This window comes from Hirundo rustica, chromosome 7 (assembly GCF_015227805.2).
Source record: "Hirundo rustica isolate bHirRus1 chromosome 7, bHirRus1.pri.v3, whole genome shotgun sequence".
NCBI lineage: Eukaryota > Metazoa > Chordata > Aves > Passeriformes > Hirundinidae > Hirundo > Hirundo rustica.
In genome coordinates this window covers 15369721-15390782 of record NC_053456.1, presented here as the reverse complement: position 1 = coordinate 15390782, position 21062 = coordinate 15369721, and the positions used below count along the sequence as shown (strand labels likewise).

Genomic DNA, 21062 nt, shown 5'->3' with positions numbered 1-21062 from the left:
CTGCCCGGTGCTGCCCCCGCCCCGTCGCGGGTGTGGGGCACAGCGCTCCCCTCTCCACGGGGATGCGGGAGAACGGCTGGGTCCAGCCATGGGCTGGGTGGATGCGGACCCCTTGTGCTCCACGCTGCCCAGCCCTGCCTGTCCCTGCCCGGGTGCTGCCGCAGCTCACTGTCCGCGGCGACCCCGGTCCCACGGCGGGGGCAGCCCCTCCTGCTGTGGGGGAACCTCCCTCCTTGCCGCGGGGCCTCCCCCTCCTGCTCGCCCTCTGCCCGCTCCCGGCTCCGTTTCCTATTTCTGGGAGGCCGCCGGGCTGGCCCGGGGCAGCTGCGGGCGAGCTACAGCGTTGGTGGCTACAGGGCCAAAGGGACAGGGCTCTGTCTGGCTGCAGGGGAGAGCCCGATACTGGCCCACGGCGGGGTACGAGGAGTTCCCTGGTGTTGCCTCACAGCAGGCAGGAAGAGGGACAAGGCCAGGACCTCGGTGCTGGCTCACAGGGCGGCCCAAATCCCGCAGCGGTGCAGGGGCCCATGGCGCCGGGCCCTTACAGCTGTGCTTGCAGAGCAGCCCGGCTCCAGCCTGGCCATCGCGGGTGCTGGCAGCGGGGAAGGGAGCAGGCATCTCCACTTTCGGAGGCTATTTTCAGGTGCTGGAGAGAAGCCGAGGAGAGATGAGATTGTCACCAAGGAGACCAGAGAAACAGGGCCCAGCGCTGGGAAATGGTGGGCTGTGAGGAGAGGGGAGGGAAGGGCTTTCTACCAGACCCAGGGCCCACACCTCAGCACCTCCTCTGGACCCCAGGAACCTGCCCAAGCATTCACCTGCCATACTGGGGGAACAGAACTCTGAACCAGCAAGGGCCAGCTCTGGACACCCAAACCTTCCTGCCCCTCTTGTAAGGCTGGACTGCACTGTTCCCCTTGGTTAATGAATGATGCACAGAACAGTCCCCAAGACACAAGGGAGACCCCAAACCAAAGCAGTTATGCTGAGAGCTGCTCTTCCATGCTGGGGGGTATGTTTACCTGCCATAGGGCAGCAAGAGTTACCCCCAGTTCTGGGAGGGACAGGGAAAAGTGGGGTGATAGCACAAACCCTTCCTGTGCCAGAACCCAGTGAAGCATGGGAAGGGGTGAGCTTCCCACCGACACAACGTGGTCAGAGAAAAGGAAGGCAGATGAGAACCAGGAGAGCAGTTGAATGTTAAAATTTAATACAAATCCTTAAGAAACAAAGGGAAAATAGAAAGCAGACCCAGAACAGCACTAACCTGCAGTCCATGCACACATGCTGCAGGGCACACCAGAGCGCCAATGGCCTCGAGAAGGATGCTCCTTCCCCAGCAGCCCTACTGCCCCCACGACAAACCGGAGCCCCACGGGTACCTGTGGTCTCTCTTGAGCTGCGATGTGCAAGCCTGCAGGGCCTGTTGCTGGGGGAGGGCAGGATGTTGGCACAGACATTCAGAAAGGATAAAACTGGACAGTTTCACTCCCTCCCAGGCGTGAGGACTGGAGATTTATCACCAGGGGCCAGGCTGCAGCAGGGCAAGAGCAGACTCAGCTGCCAGCAACTCAGGACAAAGATACAGGCGAGCAAGGGCTCAGCCTGTGCTAAGTGGGGACAAGAAGGGCAGGCTCAGCCAGCTCCCATGCAGCAAAGAAACCGCCATGTCAGGCTTTAAGAACAGTCCAGGACAAAGGCCAGATAACCCCCACTTCCTCAAGCTTTGCCACTTGTTTTAGAAACCAAAGTCACACAGGTCTCCTCTTTGGCCAGGAAAGCATCCCTCTCTACAATTAGCCCCAAAACAAATGTGCAGTGCAAGGGGCTCCCACAGTCCTTGCCCTACAGAATCAGCTCCTGTCTCTTCCTTTGAGGTAGGTTGATGTGTCCCCAGGGAGGGACGGTGGCTGCTTGGTCACATCACCAGGGCAGTGTCAGAGAAGCAGCCAGCAGGTCTCTGGTTGGCTTAACCAGTGCACTTGTTGAGAGGTAAGCTCTGAGTAGCGCTGGGCTCCAGGCATCTTGTGAGATCCTCACCAGCTGAAGGGAGGTATGTGCTGCAACAAAAAGGAGACCCTGAGCTTCTTAAGGACAGTGAGAAAGGACCAAAAAGACCATGGTGCAATAATCATCTGCGTCTCACTACACATCGACTCAGACAGAAGGCTGCCAGGCTCACCTACTCCATCTCCCACCCCAGGCAGCACCAGTGACCCCAACAGGTATCCCAATATCAGTGGGACTTCAGGGTCACAGCTTAGTCTCCCTGTCTGTGTGTAAACCCAACTCAATCCTGGCCTCAGCACAGGAACAGGGATGGCCTTTTTCTTAGAACCAGAGACCAGAGGTGTGCCTCCCCTTCACTTTGGCTCACCCATAGAAACTCAAGTCATCCACCTCTGCAGGAAGCTGTCAGCAGCCCAGCTTTGCTTGGGGAAGCAGGAGAGTGCAACAGGCCTGGAGGCCTCACTGTTCCCCCAGCCAGTGCTGCAGCTGAGAGCCTCTGCTCACCATTAACCACATCAGTGTCCACAGAAGTGATACAAGTTCCAATGTGGGGAGTATCTTGTCAGCATGTTCTGACTATGACAGCTCCAAGCATCACCTAATCTGGCTGTTCTGAGCTTCACTCCCATCAGTGCCAAGGAGACATGCCCAGTTGCACAGACATCATGCCAGCCCCATCTGTTGGCTCTCCAGAGAGCAGTGGCTTCAGAGCCTGCAAACCATCCTGGTCCTTTCCCCTTAAATAAAGCTGCTTTTCAGACTGCCAGTTTTCTACCAGGACCCCAGTCCAAAAGCCACACTATGAACACCAGGAACATGACATGGCCAGTACAAACTCACCCCAATGTGCCCAGCTCCAGTTTGCTGAAGTCCTTTGATTGAATGCTACTCTTCTGGAGGAGGAATGACTTTGGCAATGACCACTGTGGGAGGAGAGGAAGACAACAGAATGGCTATTTAAGTCGTGGCAAAAATCCCTCAAGCCTGCTGTGCTTCGCCACAGGCTGCCCTAGAGAGCTTCAGCTAGAGCTGCCTCACTGCTGAGCATTGTCACTGCCACAAGACTGTTCCCAGAATAGCAAACAGAGCAATCTTTGCTCTCTGCCTAATGAATCCCTCTGCTGAAAGTGGGAGTAGAGCATCTCGAGGTCAAAAGAGTGGGTTTCTTTCAGAGTAGCATTCTGCTGTAAGGCACAGGAGTGACAGACAGAGACGACTCCCTCAGAGAGCAACAATGGGCACAACAGGTGCCAAATATGTAGGGCTGTGACCAGTGCACCCAAGGATATTCAGATGCAAAATACTTGCAGATCTGATATACTGTTCATGACTTCATGTCTGTGGGAAATAGGGCAGCATGGGTTTTTCCAAACTCCTGGAGGCCTTGGCAAAGAGGGAAGAAGGCAAACAGGTAAGACAGGAGCCAGAGGAGGCAGAACAAGGAGGTTCTCTACCCAACTCTGTGCAGGTAAACAACTATCTCTGCCTACCTTACCCACAGTTATACGCACCATCTGGGCCAAATCCGTGCCTGCCCCGGTGTGGTACCCTTTGACACACCAGTTCTTCAGTAGCTCCAGACCTGGGAAATGACAGAACAAACAGTCAGGTTTAGAGAGAGTTAAGCCTTCCCAGCTCAGGGCATACAAATATGCTGCACTGACCACACAGAACATGCTATGCAATAACTACTTGAACACGTGCTCGAGCGCCAGCAAACACGGGGTAAACCAAGGGCGTTCACCCTTTGTACGAGCAAACATCAGTGCGTGGGCTGCTGCAAGTGCTTGCCGTCCTCACAGGGAGCCAAGACATTCCTTGCAGCAGGCTCAGCGAAACAGGGAAACTGGGGCAACACAGGATTTGCCGAATTAGACCAGATTGGCTGTCCCCCTGAGCCCGGTGTCTGCCAACAGCAGCACCTGATTTGGGCTGCACCGGTGAAAGTTCCCAGCACGCAAATATAGAGCAGCTTTGCTGTCATCGACCCCTTTCCCAGAGAAGGGCAACTCAGGCAACCTCCTCCTTGCAAAGCACTGATCAGCTGCAGCATCCCAGTGCAACATCTCCTCCCTACAGGGATCCATCCAGAGCTCGACACACCCTGACAGAGGGCGAGACTGGCACAGGCAGAGATCCTCTTACCACACCCAAGACATGGTGCTCCAGAGCACAAGCAAGGTCATTTTGAAGCAGAGCCATGTGTTCAACTGCACTGAGCAGGCACCACTTCCTCCAGGGCTTCTGGCTAGCTGTCCCCACTACAGCCAAGCAACTTGCTCGTGGCCAACCCAGAAATATTGAGAAATTCAGGACTACTCCCATCCTGTTTTCTTAAGAGCCTCAGGGTCATAGCAGAAGGCTAGGGTGACTTGACAATTAAGAACCAGCAGAGCTAGTCCACTGATGCTGTCCAGCTGGGATTACTGTGGGTTTCTATAAGGTATCAGGAGAATCCTTACTGTCCAAAGCCTGTTACTTGGTCACCTTTCAGCAAGCCCCAGAACCTTGTAAAAATATCCCCACATGTTGGGGGCCAAAGGGAGCAGGGTAGCTCAGATGCCTTGTCCTGGGTCTGTGCACCAGCCCGGGCTTTGCATCTTGCTGGGAAAGAGGAGGGCTGCATGGAACACATGGGAACAGGAAGGGGATGGGGGAGGGTGAGTTCTGCTCAGAGGTAAAAAGCAACGATGGGATAGAGCAAATCTGCTCACTTGGCTTCTTTGGGGAAGCCGGAGCACTGAACCAGGACCCTTGCCTGAGTGGCAAAGTTCAGGGCAGCACTTCAGTGAGGGTGATGACAGAATCTTTCTTCCAGTTGATGGAAGCTCATCCAGCAAAGATATTTGCAAGGCAAAGGATGTTACATGCTGACAACACAGGCAGAGAAGGCTGTGATGTTAGCATGTCTCTGTGAAAGACTGTTACTGACTCCTTCGATACTTGCTTTAACACCAGTGAAAAGTGACAAAAGCATTTTTCTTCTTTCTCTCCTTGATAGCCAGGTGAGGACCACACATACAGTCACTACAATGGAGGATCAGCTCCTCCAGAAGCCTCTCCATCTAGATCAGATATTGGATGGAAAGCCCTGAGACACAGTCTCTTTTTATTTTCTCTAACCCTTCATGCTAGATCTCAATGGCTCTGTCTCCCAAATAGCTTATACTGCTGCCCTGATAGAGACAACCCTGGATGAGAAGGAATTGGTCCAGCCCAGCTATGCCTCATTAAAGGATAATGGTTTTTTATTAAAATACAGAATTGTGTGTTGAAAGGATGGAAGTGTTTAGGAAAAATTTCCATTTGTATACTGTATTTCATCAATTAGAAGCCTTCAGGAAACCAGGGAATAGGCCCGATTTTTCCTTCAGAGATCACTTGTCAGGAGCAAAGCCCAGCAAATCCAGCTGTTTTTCCATCAAAAGAGAGCAGAGTAACACAGTAAGAGGCCAAAGCTACAGATTGAAGGCAAAATCCCAGTCTGTTTCATGCCCAGAGCACCTAGAAGCGCTGGTGCTGTGCGTACCAGAACAGTCATCATCTCTCATCAAGTCAGAATACGCTTTTTGTGATATTTGAAGCAGTCTGGGAAGGTAACACATTTCCTAGGGGTTGGTATGCAGGCAGGCAGCTCCCCCTCAACATGCATAGCTCAAAAGTCTCCCACGACTGCCAGCAGGCAGCCTGCCTGAGTCAGGTGGCTGTGCCAGGCTTTGGAGGGCAGTTACCTTTGTGTCTATTCAAGTAGTATTTGAGCTCCCACTGGGTCACCAGGATGTTAAAGTAACGAGGCTGCTTGAAGAAGCGCAGGTACCGCATGGAGATGTGGCTGGGGAACACCCTCTCAAACTGCCCACGCCGGGAATACTCATCCTCTGTCTCCACCAGGATGCGAACGTCATCTGGAGTCAGGATGTCCAAGACAGAAGAATAAAAATCCTGCAGACAAGAGCAACCTAAGGTGAGGGAGAAGCATTTCTCAAGCAGAGGTCTCCATGTGTCTGAGATCTTTGGGACAAAAGCCACATGGAAACTGTGGAATGAATCTAGGCTCAGTGGTGACACCAACACTGCACAGAACTGAAGAGAACACCAATTCTGCAGCCCAGCCTCTCTAAATACACTGCCAGGAGGCACACATGGCCAGTGACCCTACCAACCCAGCATGGGGATCAGCTGGCAAACGTTCTAAGAGCTGCACAGAGACATAAGGAGGAACAGGCAGTGCTCAGACTCTGTTTGGAGACTGATGGGTAATGTGCCCCTCAGCACACACCTGTTTTAATGTACAGATAAGTCAGTGAGACAGTGGCTTAAGCAAACCAAATTTATTTCTGACCAACTGTCTTGTAACCCACTGGAGCCCAAGTGCACCCCACTATCTGGCTGACCCCAGAGAAGAGCACAATCTGAAGAGGGAAGAGGAATAGACATGGGCCTGGCATGATGGTGCAAATAACAGAGGAAGTTGTTTTGTACCTGGTCAGGTATCTTCTGCATCAAGTAATAAGCCTTCTTCATCTTCTCTGCTCTCAAATGCTCAGATACTGGCTTGGGCTTCTCCTTCAAAGCACTGCTCAGACTAGAGGACACAAGAGAGACAATAGAGCATTTAAGTGGAGAAGACAAAGTCCTTTCATGGCAGAGCTGCTCCCAGCAACTTCTGAGAGGGTAATGACACCTTCATGAAAATGACATGGAGGAGAGAACACTTTCTCCAAGGATTCCACTGATTCTGAGATCAGTGATGGATCCATGGCCTTGTGCATCAACTCAGAATCCAGGAAGGATATGGGCAGGGATACTAGGAGGAGTCTACCAGCTCCCCACTAAGACATCTCAGTGTTCCTTCACCCAAAAGGTGAGCCATCACCTCACACTCATGCAGGATGCAAGAGGGTCAAAGACACACCACGATGTGATTCACAGCACATGAAGCCTGGTGGGAACTCGTGTTTACATCCCGCTTGGAACACAGCTTCCTAACTGCAAGCACAGGGATGGGGGTACTTGTACTCAGTACTGGTACTGTACAAGGAAGAAGAGAACTCTTATATCAAAAACTTTCTCTGCCAATACCCAAGTACTCTTAGAACTTGAATTCTGCCACATGCTATAGGAAGCCCTGGCCTTTTGTACTATCTGACCAGCAACCACCTATTCTAAGCACCAACTGAACCACTTGGGGATGCCAGAATCTGGGAAATACTTGTTGAAATAGATTTTTTTTTTTTTTTTTTGCTGCTGCTGCAAAACTTATTAGTTGTGTGCAGATCCAAACAGGGAGAGCAGAACCTTGAATCTGTGCTGCATGGCGCTTGGGGAACATACAAATCTACTGGAATTCTGCCCATATACAAAAAAACCCCCAAAACAACAAAAACCCTTCACATGCTCCCCAGGGCATGAAATACAGTTAAACAAGCTTGCTTCTGGATGCAAGAAACCTGGTAATGCATCATCTGAACCTCTTTTTATTAAGGATCCACTTAATCCCCTGCAGGTCTTTCTGCAGACACCTGCCCTTCAGCACTTCCACTGGAAGTGGCAAACCAGCATGTGATCAAAGCACCGCAGACAAGCTGGTGAGAGCTCCCCATCTGGAACAGGCCCATGTTCCAAGCTTCTCCACTGAAGGCACAGGGCACTCAGAGGGCAAGAGTCCCATCTTTTGGCATGCCCACACATCACTGCATGCTGGTGCTTAACCCAGCAAGCTGATCCTTCAATGACATATGGCCAGCAGCCACTCTGCTGCAGAGAACGGACTGGTTTCCTTCCAGCCATCAGGTTTGAAACCAGGACAAGCCCTAGCGGTGGTGAACCCCAGAAGGATTAGGGGCCTGGCTGGACACACACCCAGGAATTAGCATTCTGCAAAAAACAACCACGTTAGCTGCGAAGACTGTGCACACCTCCACCCCTAGGTCGGCAGCATGTACACCCGCAGTCCTGCCTAAAGAACTGATCACTCCAGCATTTGCAAAAAAACAGGTGTTCCTCTTGCTCCAGGCAGCGGCATGTCAGTTGTGGCAAGTCAGAGGGTAAGCAGATCCAGCCCCAACAGAGCCAGCCAGTCCTCCAAGCAGACAGAGAGGCAGTGAAACTTAGCATCATATTAGTTCTGGCAGGGCGAAAGACAAGAGAGCACAACTTGACAAACTGCAGAGCAAGCACAAATTATATTGGCCTCACTTCCAACTATGGACCTGCAGGGAGGGCATAAATCCTTCTGCCTTGCAAAGACCACAGGAACCAGATACTCAGGCAATGAGGCAAGTTCTCTGGACCCATAGCTGAAGCACCAGCAAGCACAGACTCTCAACAGCTAGAAGCCAACATTTGCTGGGCTCCAAGCAGCCCCCACAGATGAAATCCCTCAAGTAAAAAGCTGCTTCTCTTGACAGAGAAGGGGGCTAACCTGCAGGTAGAGCCATTTCTCGTCTGTGTCCTTGAGGCCACATTGTCCATGCTGGGCAGAACAAAGCCAGCGAGGTTGAGGAGGTCCCGAATCATCTGGCCCTTGATGCTCACATCCAGTGGGGAGTTGGAGTGGAGGCTGCAGAGAGGAAGCATCACAGAAGCCTGAGTGCTAGAATGGAGGTGTCGAGCCCCATGGCCCTGAGATCAATCCCTGGGTTGTTACTGACTGGGATAAAAACACTAGCCTGTCCCTTGCCTCATGAAACCAACCGTAAGACACTGAGAGAAAAATCCTGACAATAGCTCTTTGAAGGGGGTGCTTCCTATCAGAAATAGTTAATTTTTCCATCTCTTCCCAAGTTTGCTAGAAACAGGCAAATCCATCCCCAGAGCCCTGCGGACTTGGCTCTGCATACGGCTCATGCCCACCCACTCTGGCAGGCAGGAGAGGCCCCGCTCGGTTACACTGCAGCTCCGGGCCCTGCCTGCACAGCCGACACCACGCGGCCGGATGCCGTCAGGAAGCAAATGGTGCACGAGGCAGTGGAACTGCTGATTGCTTCTGCCCACGCAAAGAAATCTCTGCCATCACCCGTTCTGTACAAGACACATCTTTCCTTGGCCTCCCTATTTTAACATATTCTTCCCTGGCTCTAGCTGGAGCATGCCTAGCAAAGCTTTCTGAACTGCAGATGAATGTTGCTTTCACAGACAGGGAGGGCTTTGATTCCTGCAATCTGGAGAGGGAGGCTTCAAAGCCCGTGGTCTTTTAGCACAACCTACAGTGCTAAGCCAAACTCACTTTGTAGAAAAAGAAAGACCGTTATCCCTCTCTGCTGTGGCTCAGAATATGCTTTACCTTGGGGAAATGTTGACTTCTAAGATCCAGGGTTTGAGGTTTTCATCCAGCATGATATCAAACCCAAACAGCTCATGGCAACAATACGGCCGGCGCACGTACATCTTCACCAGGCTGTTCACATAGGGCTCAGAACTGCAAGCCAAGAAAAATTTCTTGTTTCCAACAGTCAGACAGACAGCAGAGCTCTGACTGTTCACATGCTGACAGCTCTGGAAGTGTAATGCAGCCACGTGCCGTGGGAGCAGGTGGGCTGAGGGACCAGCACAGGCCTGTGAGTTGCTACTGCTTCAACATGTATGGATCCAGCACCCCATCTTGAACATCCCTGCTGTGTCAGGTAGCATCCACCTCTGAATACAAAATTTATCCTGCACCAGGGACCATTTTCTTAGGCTCCCAGGCAAAGCAGAGGAGTGGGTGGCAAGCTGGGCAATTTTGGGTACACTGCACCTTCCTGGCCTTCAGGCAGGTCAGGGAAACTGTAGTCTATTTACCCACTGCAGCTACTGTAGCAGGAGCATAAGTAACAGGATGAAAGGAGGGATCCTCAGAGAAATACTGAAGCCAACAGCAGTGATACCATTTCAATTAAGAGCAAAAGGACTAGGCTGAGAAGGGACTGGACAGTCAAAGAGGCCAGGGTGCGCCTCACAAACACACGGAGCAAGGGGTGCCAAGACTCACGCAATGATGGTTTTGATAACGATGTCCTTAATCTTCTCCCAGATGGCCTCACTATTAACTCCCTTCTGGGTCAGGTAACTCCACAGAGCTTTGAGTGCCCTGCGGGAGAGAAAACAAAGGAAGTAGCTCTGTAGCCCCTTGCTGCTGGTGGTGGAAGTAACAGAGAGGAACACTGACAGCACTCTTCCCTGGCATGGCAAACCTCTTGACATCCTCAAACCTCTCAGTTCCTAGCTGCTGCTCTCCCCAGCCTGGCCCCTGGTCTTGAAGGCCCAAGATACTAGGAACATGAATCTGTCATAGATTTCTCTCAGCACAGTCCCAAATTAGCACATGAGCAAGGTAAGTCAGGCCCAGATCTCTTCCCTCCCCCTCCATGTCCTCAGCAAACCTCCCCTTCCTGCAGGCCTTCCCCCAAAGCACTACAAAGCAGCTCAGCAGGGATCCAGCAAGACCCCAAAAATGTTTTAGTTAAAGCCACTTCACTGAGGCTTCAGGGATGAAAAAAGCATGGCTAACATCTGAAAAATGTGGGTAACAAGATGGTATGAGGGAGCATCTATGCTTTTACAGGAGTTTCCCACACCACACTGAAGTGCTGCAAGCTACTCTGACACTGAGCCAAGGATGCTTAGATATTTCTCAAGTGAGACCATGTGGCTAATGGCCAGGAATCCAAAGGTCACACTTCCTTCATACAAGATGGAGTGGATTACAGCCACATTTATCTTTAACATAGGAGCAGCTAGCTTTGACTTGCACACAAGTATGGAAAACCCACACAATCCCACCCCCACGCAATTGCAACTTGAGAGGCAGCAGACTATTCTAAAAGTCCCAGTGGAGGAAGAGACCACTGTGCAGCAAGTCCAGCTCTAATTTGGCCACAGGAAACCATCTTCTGCAACTCCCTTTGAATTGCAGTTAGCCCTGCCCAGGCTGAGAATTGAGAACTCTATCCCGCACTATTTTTAAAAGTGTTCAAACACCACCATGGAATCAGAGACAAGTTCCTGGGGCTTGCATCCATTCACCCATGGGACAGCAAGGAATGGGAACTCCTGCAAGATTGCAGCCCTCCTCCCAAAGGTCTGGAAATGGCACCACTGCTCTCATTCCCACTGAGTCACACATAAATTAACAGTTCTGAACCAGGGCTGTCCCCTTCTCTGCATCCACAGCAAAGTCAAGAGTGGAATGGCCAGAAGTTCCCATCTAACCAATTAAAGCACCACCCATTCAATATCTAACAAAAACCAATCAGATTCTGCTTTAACCACATCCCACTCCCCCACAACAGAGAAAGGGGATGAATGAGCAGAGATGAGTGCAGCATTGGAAGCAGAGAATGGCATAGACACAGGCAGGATGAACAGCACCCACAGCTCAAGCAGCAGTGGATAGGATAAGTCACAAGCCAGAGAGACCATCCAGATTCCACTGACAGTAACTCATGCTAAAATCACTCTGCTCTTTCAGTTTCCCAAGTAGGAGCAGATGTTACAGAAAGCAACTTCAAGTTTTGGATAAAAATACTGAAAAAAGTCTGACTTAATGGGAATTAGAAAGAGCTTCCTTGTACCCTAAAAGCAGCACCTACCATTTGTGTCCCTGACAAGCAGTCTCATCCGAGTTTGATTTGTACTCCGTGTTCTTCTTGTTCACACTGTAGTTGGTCAAGTGCATGAACTTGTTGCTGAGGCTCTCCATTGAGGAGGAGTAACTGGAGGAGGCAAGAGTAACACAAGCTGTCTGAGACTGAAGTGCCTGTCCCCAGGTCCCTGAGAAGGGAACAGACTTTGTCCTCATCTCAGACCACTCTCCGCCACCCTCCAGCCCGGCTGCCTGCAGCTCTCTGTCCCCACAGGCCCCGAACTAATGGAACAAAACATGAGACAGAACAGGCTGCCTTGGGACAGTGGAATGCAATCCCACCCTCACAGCTTGTCCTCAAGAAATAAAAGCCAGAGCATCAGTGAGCAGAAGCACTGCTGGAACTGCAGCAGTTTGAGGCAATACAATGAAAACTGGAAGAAACATTTCAATTTCTGGTGTGCCAGTTTCTATGCAGAATAAAGCACAGACAACGTATTTCAACAACTGCTTTGCACTGAGCTGATCTTTCATTGGGAGGGTTGGATGTAGGCAGCATCCTCTCACATTCCCTTTCAACAGTCACCTGCAGCGACCCCGTGTGCTTCCACACTGCTTCTTAAGCAAGCAAGATACAGCTTTAAGCATCACCCTTACAGGGGATGACTCCCTCCTGCCCCAGCCAAGGTGGATACCAAAACCACAGATGCCTGGGCAGCAAGGCAGCCCCCAGCACTGCTCCCCTGCACAACCTACTTGCAGCTGGCAAAGCGAACCAATCCATCCTTGAACAGGTAGACCCTGAGAGGATCATAGCAAGTGACGTAAACATAGATCCTCAGGTCAAACTTCTTCCCGCCAATGAGGTAGGGTTTGTGCAGATATCTGCAGAGGGAAGTAAGCACATAAGGGTTATGATTCTCATATGCAGGAACATCTCTAACCCACAATTCAGAAGCACTGGCAAAACAAGGGATCAATGCAGAAGCGTTTTTGCGCAGCATTTCCAAGTTAATCGCATCACAGACAAAATGAGAGAAAGAGCAGCTCTCCCATTTGTGAGGAGTTCCTGCAGCACATAAGCAGTGTTTCCTTCTGCTCAGTTCCATTTTGAAGAGATTTTTACCTAGTTTTAAGGCACAGTAGCTTTTCCACACCCACAACACTGATCATAATATTCAGGAATATCTAAGACATGCAGTACACCACAGATGGTTTTGTACAGTAAGCAGAAACAGATGGGTATTTTAATCCAAATCGTTTGATTATTCATCCTACAAGTTCATGATTTTCCACAGGAAAGTTTATCTCTCTGCATAGAAAGTGGATAGGGAGAACTAACAAGGAAACAAAACAGTTCGTTGTCTGCCAAACACTGCAGTTTTCCTGCCCTCACAAGAATCTTCCCAGAAAGCAACCTCATATCAAGATGAACTACTTTTCCACTTTTCTGCAGAAGGGGAAGGAGATTGAGAACACTGTTATTTCAAGAAAATCCTTTGACTAACATCCACACGCACTGAGGCTTTTACTGAACCATTCTAACTTGGATAAGAACAAATCTTTGACAATTGCCACCTCTTCCCTGGGACTTCTCTTCCCACTCTGCTTGTGTGAACTGGATAAGGTTTGTTTGCCTCCAAACATGCCAAACACCAGAGTACATAGCAATGGGAGCTGGATCACAGCAGGCCTGAAGCTGTCCACCTGCCAGACAGAAACTGCAGAAAGCTCATGAAATCAAGTTGTGTCTGAGACCTCAAATATCTACACAGACACAGCAGCACTCCAGTAAGCCCAGCTGCAGCTGACAGAGCCAAACTTCCAGCAGCAGGATAACCAGGCAGTCTCCAGAGAAGTCTCCAGATGCAAATCAGGTACTTCTGTTGTGCCACACAGAGGCAGGGACCCAGAACTGGCCAGAGATACAAGACACTAAGAGGTCCCAGGCTGTGTGTCAACCTTGGTTTTATATTCACTCACCTCTGTACTAGCAGTGGTCTCCTTTTGGGGAGCTGGCTCCATTTGTGGATGACCTGGATACCAATGCCTCTTGCTGATGCTGGCTGCAAAACACAAACAAGAATGGATCCAATCCTCTCCCTGCATCTACAGAAGGACAGAGGATTGAGTTCTGCTTTACACCTACTGGTTTCACAATCCATTTCTGTCGGCTAGCTCCTTCCTCCCATGCTTTCCTGAGTAATTTGATGTCCTGGGGCAGGATGAAGGATTGAGGGAAGAAATTAAACTCCTTTTTCCCACAGCGAGCCTGCATCTTCAACAGGTTGCGCCACAGACGGTCCTTCCTTCCAATTTGAAATGAACCAGGGAAGTGGTTTAGCTAGAAAGGAACACAGATACTATGAGATCTCTCTGCTTCCGCATCTCCTTGCCAACTCCTTCCTGCTCCCTTGGCAGAAGATACATCCTTTCTGAATACAGAGTAGGGTGACAGTCTTTGCTCCCCTCTCAAGACTGCACCCAAACTGATTCCACCTACCCCTGAATCTTTGCAGGGTCAAACCACATAGTTTAGAGCATCACAGCTCTTTAGAGAAGGCAGGTACTTGTGATAGATACCAAAGCTTTGGTCCCCTGCAGGTTCTCAAGCCATGAGCCACACCTGACTGTTCTGTGATGGGAGCAAGGTACATGTCCTTCACTGCACTGTCAGCGAGGGCACTGTCCTTACCCCTCAGTTCTGCCAGAAGAAGGACCGCTTTAAGCAGCAATGACTGAATTTAGAGAAGCTCACAAATAAACACAATTTGGCTACAGCCTCAGTCTGTACAAGAGCCACCCTCACAACAGAGATGCTCATCCAGCTATGCCTGTCTCTTGGATTTCTCTCCCAGTTCTGGAAGGGACACTGTAGGGACTGCTTGCACAGCAAACACCTGGCCCTGAGGGGAGGGGCACCCCAACTGCTTCCAACACACTCTCCATGCATGTGAAGGAGATCAGCCAAAAACAGCCCCTACCTTTTGGTGCTCCCTGATGGCTTTGAAGCCAGGGGATTTCATGTGGTGGCCCCAGCAACCCAGCCAGTCATTGCTTTCTGCAGGAAAAACAGGAAAGTCCATGACCGAGTACCCTGCCACGCACAGCACCCCATCTCCTTGGGCTAGCAAAAGCGTGCCAGGGATGCTGCACAGCTGTAGCACAAAGCACTCATACTCACTACGGCAAAGCTGCCAAAGCAAGGGCTCTGAGTGGCATCTGGTTAACCAAGTGGGTCATATCCTTGCAAATATGACCAGTTGCAAGGCTGAAGAGTCACAGAAATGCCTTTAATTCCTCAGCATCCTGACTTCAGTGCGTTACAGCTGACAGATGAAACAGCTGGCTAAAGAATGCTGCGCTCCTGAGGGACATGTAGGATGCCAAACTTCTTAGGACTTCCTCTGCCCTCCATGTCTCACTATAGCCCCAAAATAGTCTGTGCAGAGGTCTCCTGATACATGCAGGAGTCCCATAAATAATTCCAGGAGATCACATTCCAGAGTATGGATTGTAGATGCAAATGCTCAGCGATTCTCCTACACATCTCTTCCATGACAAGCTTCCCAATCCTGAGAGCTCTGGCTACGGTCAGAGAAGATGACCTCCTCCTCAGTACTGGGGGACAAGGAGCAGCAGTGCTGGGCCTGGAACTACACGAGAGCCAGGCTTCTCAGAGAGGCAAACTAGAGGAAGCCTGCCTCACATCTGCCTCAGTTCCTGACAGCCCAGGAGCAAGTCCTGTATGCCTGGAACAAGCCAAGAGGCAGATCAGATCCTGCTGGGACCCACAGATCTTGGATACTGCAGGTCAGACAGGCAAATGCATGAACCCAGCATCCTGCAGTGCCAAGGCTGTATTGCTTCTGCTCTGTTCTTTGCAGGCATTCTGCCTTCTTGTGTCCCTGCGCTGGAAGCAAGGAAGGACAAAATGTTGCCTCCCCCAACTTACTTTTGCTAACTCTGAAGTGGGACCTGCCAATAGTTTGCTTCACTATGTTAGGCGTGACTCTGCACATTTTCCATCGCAGCAGCTTCCTCTGCTCCCAAGGCAGCTTTTCCACTAGGAAGGCAAAAAGTTAAAGACTGAAGGAAAACAAACACAATACTTGGATTTATTACAGCTGCAAAATTCTTGTGGTTTGCACAGGCAGCAGGCCTGTAGAAGGGGGTGCAGAGCCCTTGTTGCAGAACCGTCATGGAGCAGAAGACTCCACAGGTAGGGGAGATCCAGAACACTGGAACATTCAGCAGCAGCCTGAGTCATGCTCCAGGCAATGGAAGCAACAGTTTACTGCAGCCATTTGGATCTTACAGCAGTGCTGGGTCTCATCATGGGAGGCGTTAAGGGCAGCCACTGCCAGCCAGCTCCAGGTTGTGTGCTAATACCAGTAATAATGATGGGTCCCTAATAATGGGCTTCCTAATAATGGGCTGGCCACTCTCACCCTGTGCAACAACAGACCTTGGCTCACCTGTCTCATCCCAAGTACTGAAGTAGATAGTTGGAGGCACATTAGGGAATAAACTGCAGACAAGAGCTGGTTTGAGCACTTTATCTTGAGCCTCAGCAGGCTGGGCCAGGCACTCGATGCAGTTCCTAAGGAAGATGAAAGAGAAGGCAGCTGGCTAAAAGTGAAAAGTAATGAAGGAAGAGGGAAGCTGGAAGGAGCCTTAATCTGGGTATCAGGAATTTGCACCATCATTGCAATGTGGTGCAAGTAATGGGCACTAAGGTCAGTAACTCAGTCTGCAGCAATGAGGGGATGAGTCTGCAATGAATGCACATGCCAAATAACCACTGCGGGGTTTGTGATTTTCTGGGGCAAGGAGTGGAGTTTTTACATGACAAACCCCATAACCTTGTCCAAGGGAACAAGGGGTGGAGATTATAATACATATGATTTAACTGTTGCAACCCTCATGGTTTTTCTGTGTTGCAGGGAAGAGGGATGGAGTTTTACCCACAGTATGTACACCTTACCACAGCAAGCCCCAATACTTGGAAGGAAGGACAGAATTTGTAATGTTTCTATTAAGGCTGTGATGACTTGAAAAGTAGGGTTTGCAATGAACGTATATTGAAATATATGCCACTGCAGACAGTGGAAGAAGCCACAACAGAGCGATCCAAAAAGGAACAAAGAGCAGCAAAAGAAAAGGAACTACAACACACTATCACCAGTCTCTCAGGCCACCCCTTGCCTCGCGGAAAGGACTGACTGTAACTTGATGCAGAAGAATTGGAGAAAAGCATGGGGGAAGAAGAGGTGTTTTGTTTGAGGTGACAAAGCCCTTGTTGTTTTGTTTGGGTTTTTTTTTTCTTTTCAGCACTGAAATCAATAATCAAAACTTTATTAATTGGCAAAGGCTTATATTGGTTAACACTCTCTGGCACAAAACTGGTTTTGTCCACAACAAACTGAAGACAGGAGACAGCTTCAAGGCCAGGCCAGCACACAGCCTGCACAAAGAAGTAGTCAACAACCCTCCCTCCTTTCTGCAAGAGGCATTTAACCCAACCACTGCTTCCCCCACCTGCCCCAGAGGCCAACCAGACACATCCTGCCAGAAACATCTGCTGGGCTAGTTTACATCCTCTTCAGGACTTTCACAACCACATGTGCACATCCAGAGCTCTGCAGCACCCTAAGGCTCAACACTTGCTCAGAGAAAGCCTTGCTTGTCTCTCAGATTAGTGATGACATGACGGGAAGCAGCAAGTTGTCAGGAAGACAGCAAAGCCTGAGGCAGCCCTGGTGGAAGACCAGCTCCCACTGCCGGATGGGCAAAAACAGGTACAACAAAGGTCAGCCAGAAGTCATGGAAGCGGGGCTCAGATGACCACAGGATAACCAATCCTCCACAGACAAAGATTCTCCCAGAAGCTAAAGAAAAATCCAGGCTCCAGGACTTGTCAGTGCCAGTGAAATAAAGACCCTTGTTTTGCTGCAGTGAAGGCACCCTTAGCACTTTACAGGCTGCTGCCTGTAGCAAGAGAGGTAGTTCTAGTCTGCAGGGTAGCAAGGAAACTTGCTTTGGCTGGGACATCTGTTCCTACGTTCACTCATTTACCCCACAGGCTACCATCTCCTCTGTCACCTTGGAGGGCAAAGATGATGGAATCACAGAATATGCTGATTTGGAAGGGACCCAAAGGATCATCAAGTCCAACTCCCTGCCCTGTACAGCACCATTCCCAAGAGTCACACCGTGTGCCCAAGAGCATTGTCCAAATGCTTCCTGAACTCTGTCAGGCTTGGTGCTGTGGCCACTTCCTAGGGAGCCTGTTCCAGTGTCCAGCCACCCTCTGGGTGAAGAACCCTTTTCTAACATCCAACCTAAACCTCCCCTGATGCAACTTCAGGCCATTCCCTCAGGTCCTGGGAAAAGTCTAGAAAAATATACCAAGTCCAGTGCACTGTTTACAGCTACTAACCTGGATCCAGGAGTCACAGAGCCACTGGATGACACATCGGCATCAGAGGAAGCATCCGAGTCACCTGCAGGAGGGAGCAAACTCAAGTTTCATCTCCATGAGGAGTGAATGCACAAAGTTAAGGAGGGAAGAGAAGAAACAAATGCACCAGGGGACACAACCTTCCAGCTGCCCCAAGTCCTTGGATCCTGGCTTTTGCCTACCAACTGGTGTTCTAAAAACAGGGAAGGGAGCAGAGCTGACAGCCCTGCACAGAAAGGAGATGGGTAAGTTCTGGAGAAAGACAGTGGTCAGCCCTAGCTTGCTCCCGGAAGGAACCCATGCAGTTCCTCCTTGCTGTTACATCACTTTTGGGTTCAGTACATCCTGAAATGACAGCATGAATATAAGACAGGAAGGCAGCTGTGCTCACCCCCAGCTCCCAGACAGCTCCTGCTCTCCCCACACTGAGGCATGGAGCACAGCCCTCCCTGGGAAACCAGCACTCACTGTCCTCATACTCCTCTTGACTGCAGCTCTCGTCCAGGCCATCAGGAAGTTCTTCCTCTGCTTCATCCTGGGGGTGGCTCAGCTCCAGAAGCGACTTCTCAGCAGTAGTACTGGGACAAAGGACATCACATAAAAAGGAATGGCACATGCCTTCTGGGGCCAAAACCCCAGAAGCCCACAAGGCAGCATGAGATAATGTGGGCAGGAGAATGAGGGCACTGCCCTCTCCAGTACAAGCTGATGTACAAGCACTCATCCCAAGCTAGCAAGATGGAGAGGCCCCAGACCATGCTGAGAAGGAACATGTTCCAGAGCAATTAGAAAGAAGAGGAACAAGGACACCCTCTCTCAACAGGAGAGTAGGAGCTCCATGCCCTCACATCCTCTCCGTCCTGTATCAGCTCTGTGCTCTTTCATGAACCCATGCCTCGGACTAGGAAGGCATGGCTCAACAGCAAGCTCAACAGCAAGCCCCCAGCTGAGAAGAACAAACTAGAAATGCCACACAGCAACTCCATGCTGTGGTTGAAGGAGAAGGTGAAAGAGCTTGGAGCCGTCTCAAGCACCTGCCTTGAGCTGGGGGTTGCAGGAAGGTGCCCCACCCACTAGGATGCTGCAGCTGGGTTTTGCTCATGGACACAGCCCATGGTTATCCTTATGGCCACCTCGTACTGCCCACAGTGCGTCCTCTCCCAACACATGCAGATGCAACAGCCAGCTTGGCACATCCTGCCACAGCCTCCCTCCTTCTCCTGCCTTTACTTACTTAAGCTTTCCTGGAACCACAGCCTCGGCCTGTTTCTCCTCGTTCTCCAGCTGGATGGTGGACACGTGTGCTGCCACTTCAGAGATGGCAGCAAAGTGCAGAGGCTCTGCTCTTGCCAGGCCGTCCCCGGCACACAGAGGGTTCAGCACGCCCATGGGACAGCAGCCGGTGCTGCAGTCAGGAGCGTCAGCATGCAAGGCCAAGGGATGGACACTGATCTGCTTAGTGCGGCCAACGGCGTCACAGGTGCCTGTAAGGCTCGACTTCCTGTTAAGGCGACAGCTCCCAAGCTCCAAGTTTAGGGGAGCAATGGTTTCTCTCTGGGTGATCTGCACTCCGGCATGCTGCCTCCTCCTGCTGTTCTGATTGGACAGGCTGCCCACATTCATGAGGCCAGAACTTTCAACTTGGCACCCAAAGCCTCTGTGTGTGGCAGCCTGACTAGGGAGCTGCTGCACAGCCTTCGAGAGGCTCTTCTCTGGTTCCTTCTCTTTTGAGCTGTGAAGTCTCCCCTCAGTGTCCTCCAACAAGCACTGGTCCTTCCTGAGGATCACACTGCTTGGCACAGGGGTAAGGGAGGGGTCTGTGTTTTGCTCTGACACAACGCTGCTGCTCTTCACTGGTCTGTTGATCAGGCTGCTAGGGAAGCCGTCTCTACTGTCCCTGGAGAGGGACCATGAAGCAGCAGGAAAACTCCAGGTGTTTTCCACCTTTTTCATCTTCCGTGACTGCGGAAAAGGCACTTTAGCACTGCTTGGCCATAGAAAGGAGTTGTTATTGAGCACTGGTCTACAGGAGCTGGCAGCCTGCTGACCTGAGCTGAGGGCAGAGCCTTTGACCCCAGTTCCAGAGTGCTCCTCTGCCAGCCGGCAGGGCTCCATCAGCACAGAAGACATCACCCTTCCCGTGACACAGCCAGTGTCTGCAGGGCTTTGGAGGCTGTCTTCAGTGGGCTGTGCATGCCATAGTGACGGTGAGCACAAGAAGTGGGATTGCTGCAGAGGGATCCCTGAGGGCAGCAGGATGCGATCCTGGAAAGCACTCACGTATCTCTTCTCTAAATTCCAGATGGGTTTTGCCTGCTGCTGAGCGAGGTGCCAGGCCCAGCATGACCGAGGTCTTTCTGCCGGAAGGGTGCCTGACTCCAGCCCAATGCTCTTCCGCTGTCTGGGGCCCAGATTAGCATGGTCTGGTCCTGCAGACGCCATGTAGAGCCATAGCACGTGAGGCACAAGGGCATCAGTCATCTACAGCAGCACCTTTGCTGGCCTGAAACAAAAGGACAGCATGAAAGACACTGTCAGGGCACAGCAGCCAGCCCAGTGCCACATGAGGAAAGCAGGGTGAGCTGCTTTTCCTGCAGGATGAAAACCGCATCTCCCATTTACCAAACTAACCAAGAGTCTCCTGAGACCAAGTCAAAGAACGGCTGGCATCTCACATGAAACCAGAGGATGCAAAGAACAATGTAAAGAGAGCCATCTGCAGGAAAGCTTGTACCCTGCAAACACAGGGGGGGCGCCTGACTACCAACCAGGGCCATGGAGTAGCAGCCCAAGCACGGTCACCCTGTCTGAAAAAAGAGGCTGCCTGCCTGGGACCCACATGGCAGCTGGAGCTCGCTCCTACAGGTCTTTGTCTCCAACACCATCCTCCTGACTCTGCCACAAGCCCCAAAACATCTGCTTTATTTTTTCACCCTGCTCCTCAAAGCTTCAGCTCACAATGTTACACAACGAGGTGAGAACCATAGCCCTTGCTTTTAAAAGGAACATGTTTCTCACTCTTGT

General features: G+C 51.0%; 1 protein-coding gene across 1 annotated transcript; it reads right to left on the bottom strand.

The window, feature by feature from the left end:
- Positions 1–1198: 1198 nt before the first annotated feature.
- TTLL4 (tubulin tyrosine ligase like 4) lies at positions 1199–21009 on the bottom strand. Its single transcript, XM_040069290.2, has 18 exons — positions 19273–21009; positions 18507–18616; positions 18018–18081; positions 16054–16178; positions 15531–15641; positions 14560–14636; positions 13725–13919; positions 13559–13641; positions 12332–12460; positions 11583–11705; positions 9983–10081; positions 9296–9430; positions 8435–8572; positions 6493–6595; positions 5742–5952; positions 3522–3592; positions 2851–2933; positions 1199–2060 (listed from the first exon to the last, which is right to left on the bottom strand). Exons 1-18 carry the CDS (start codon positions 20517–20519, stop codon positions 1970–1972), a joined length of 3195 nt encoding a protein of 1064 aa, XP_039925224.1. The 5' UTR covers positions 20520–21009; the 3' UTR covers positions 1199–1969.
- Between the last annotated feature and the right edge of the window lie 53 nt (positions 21010–21062).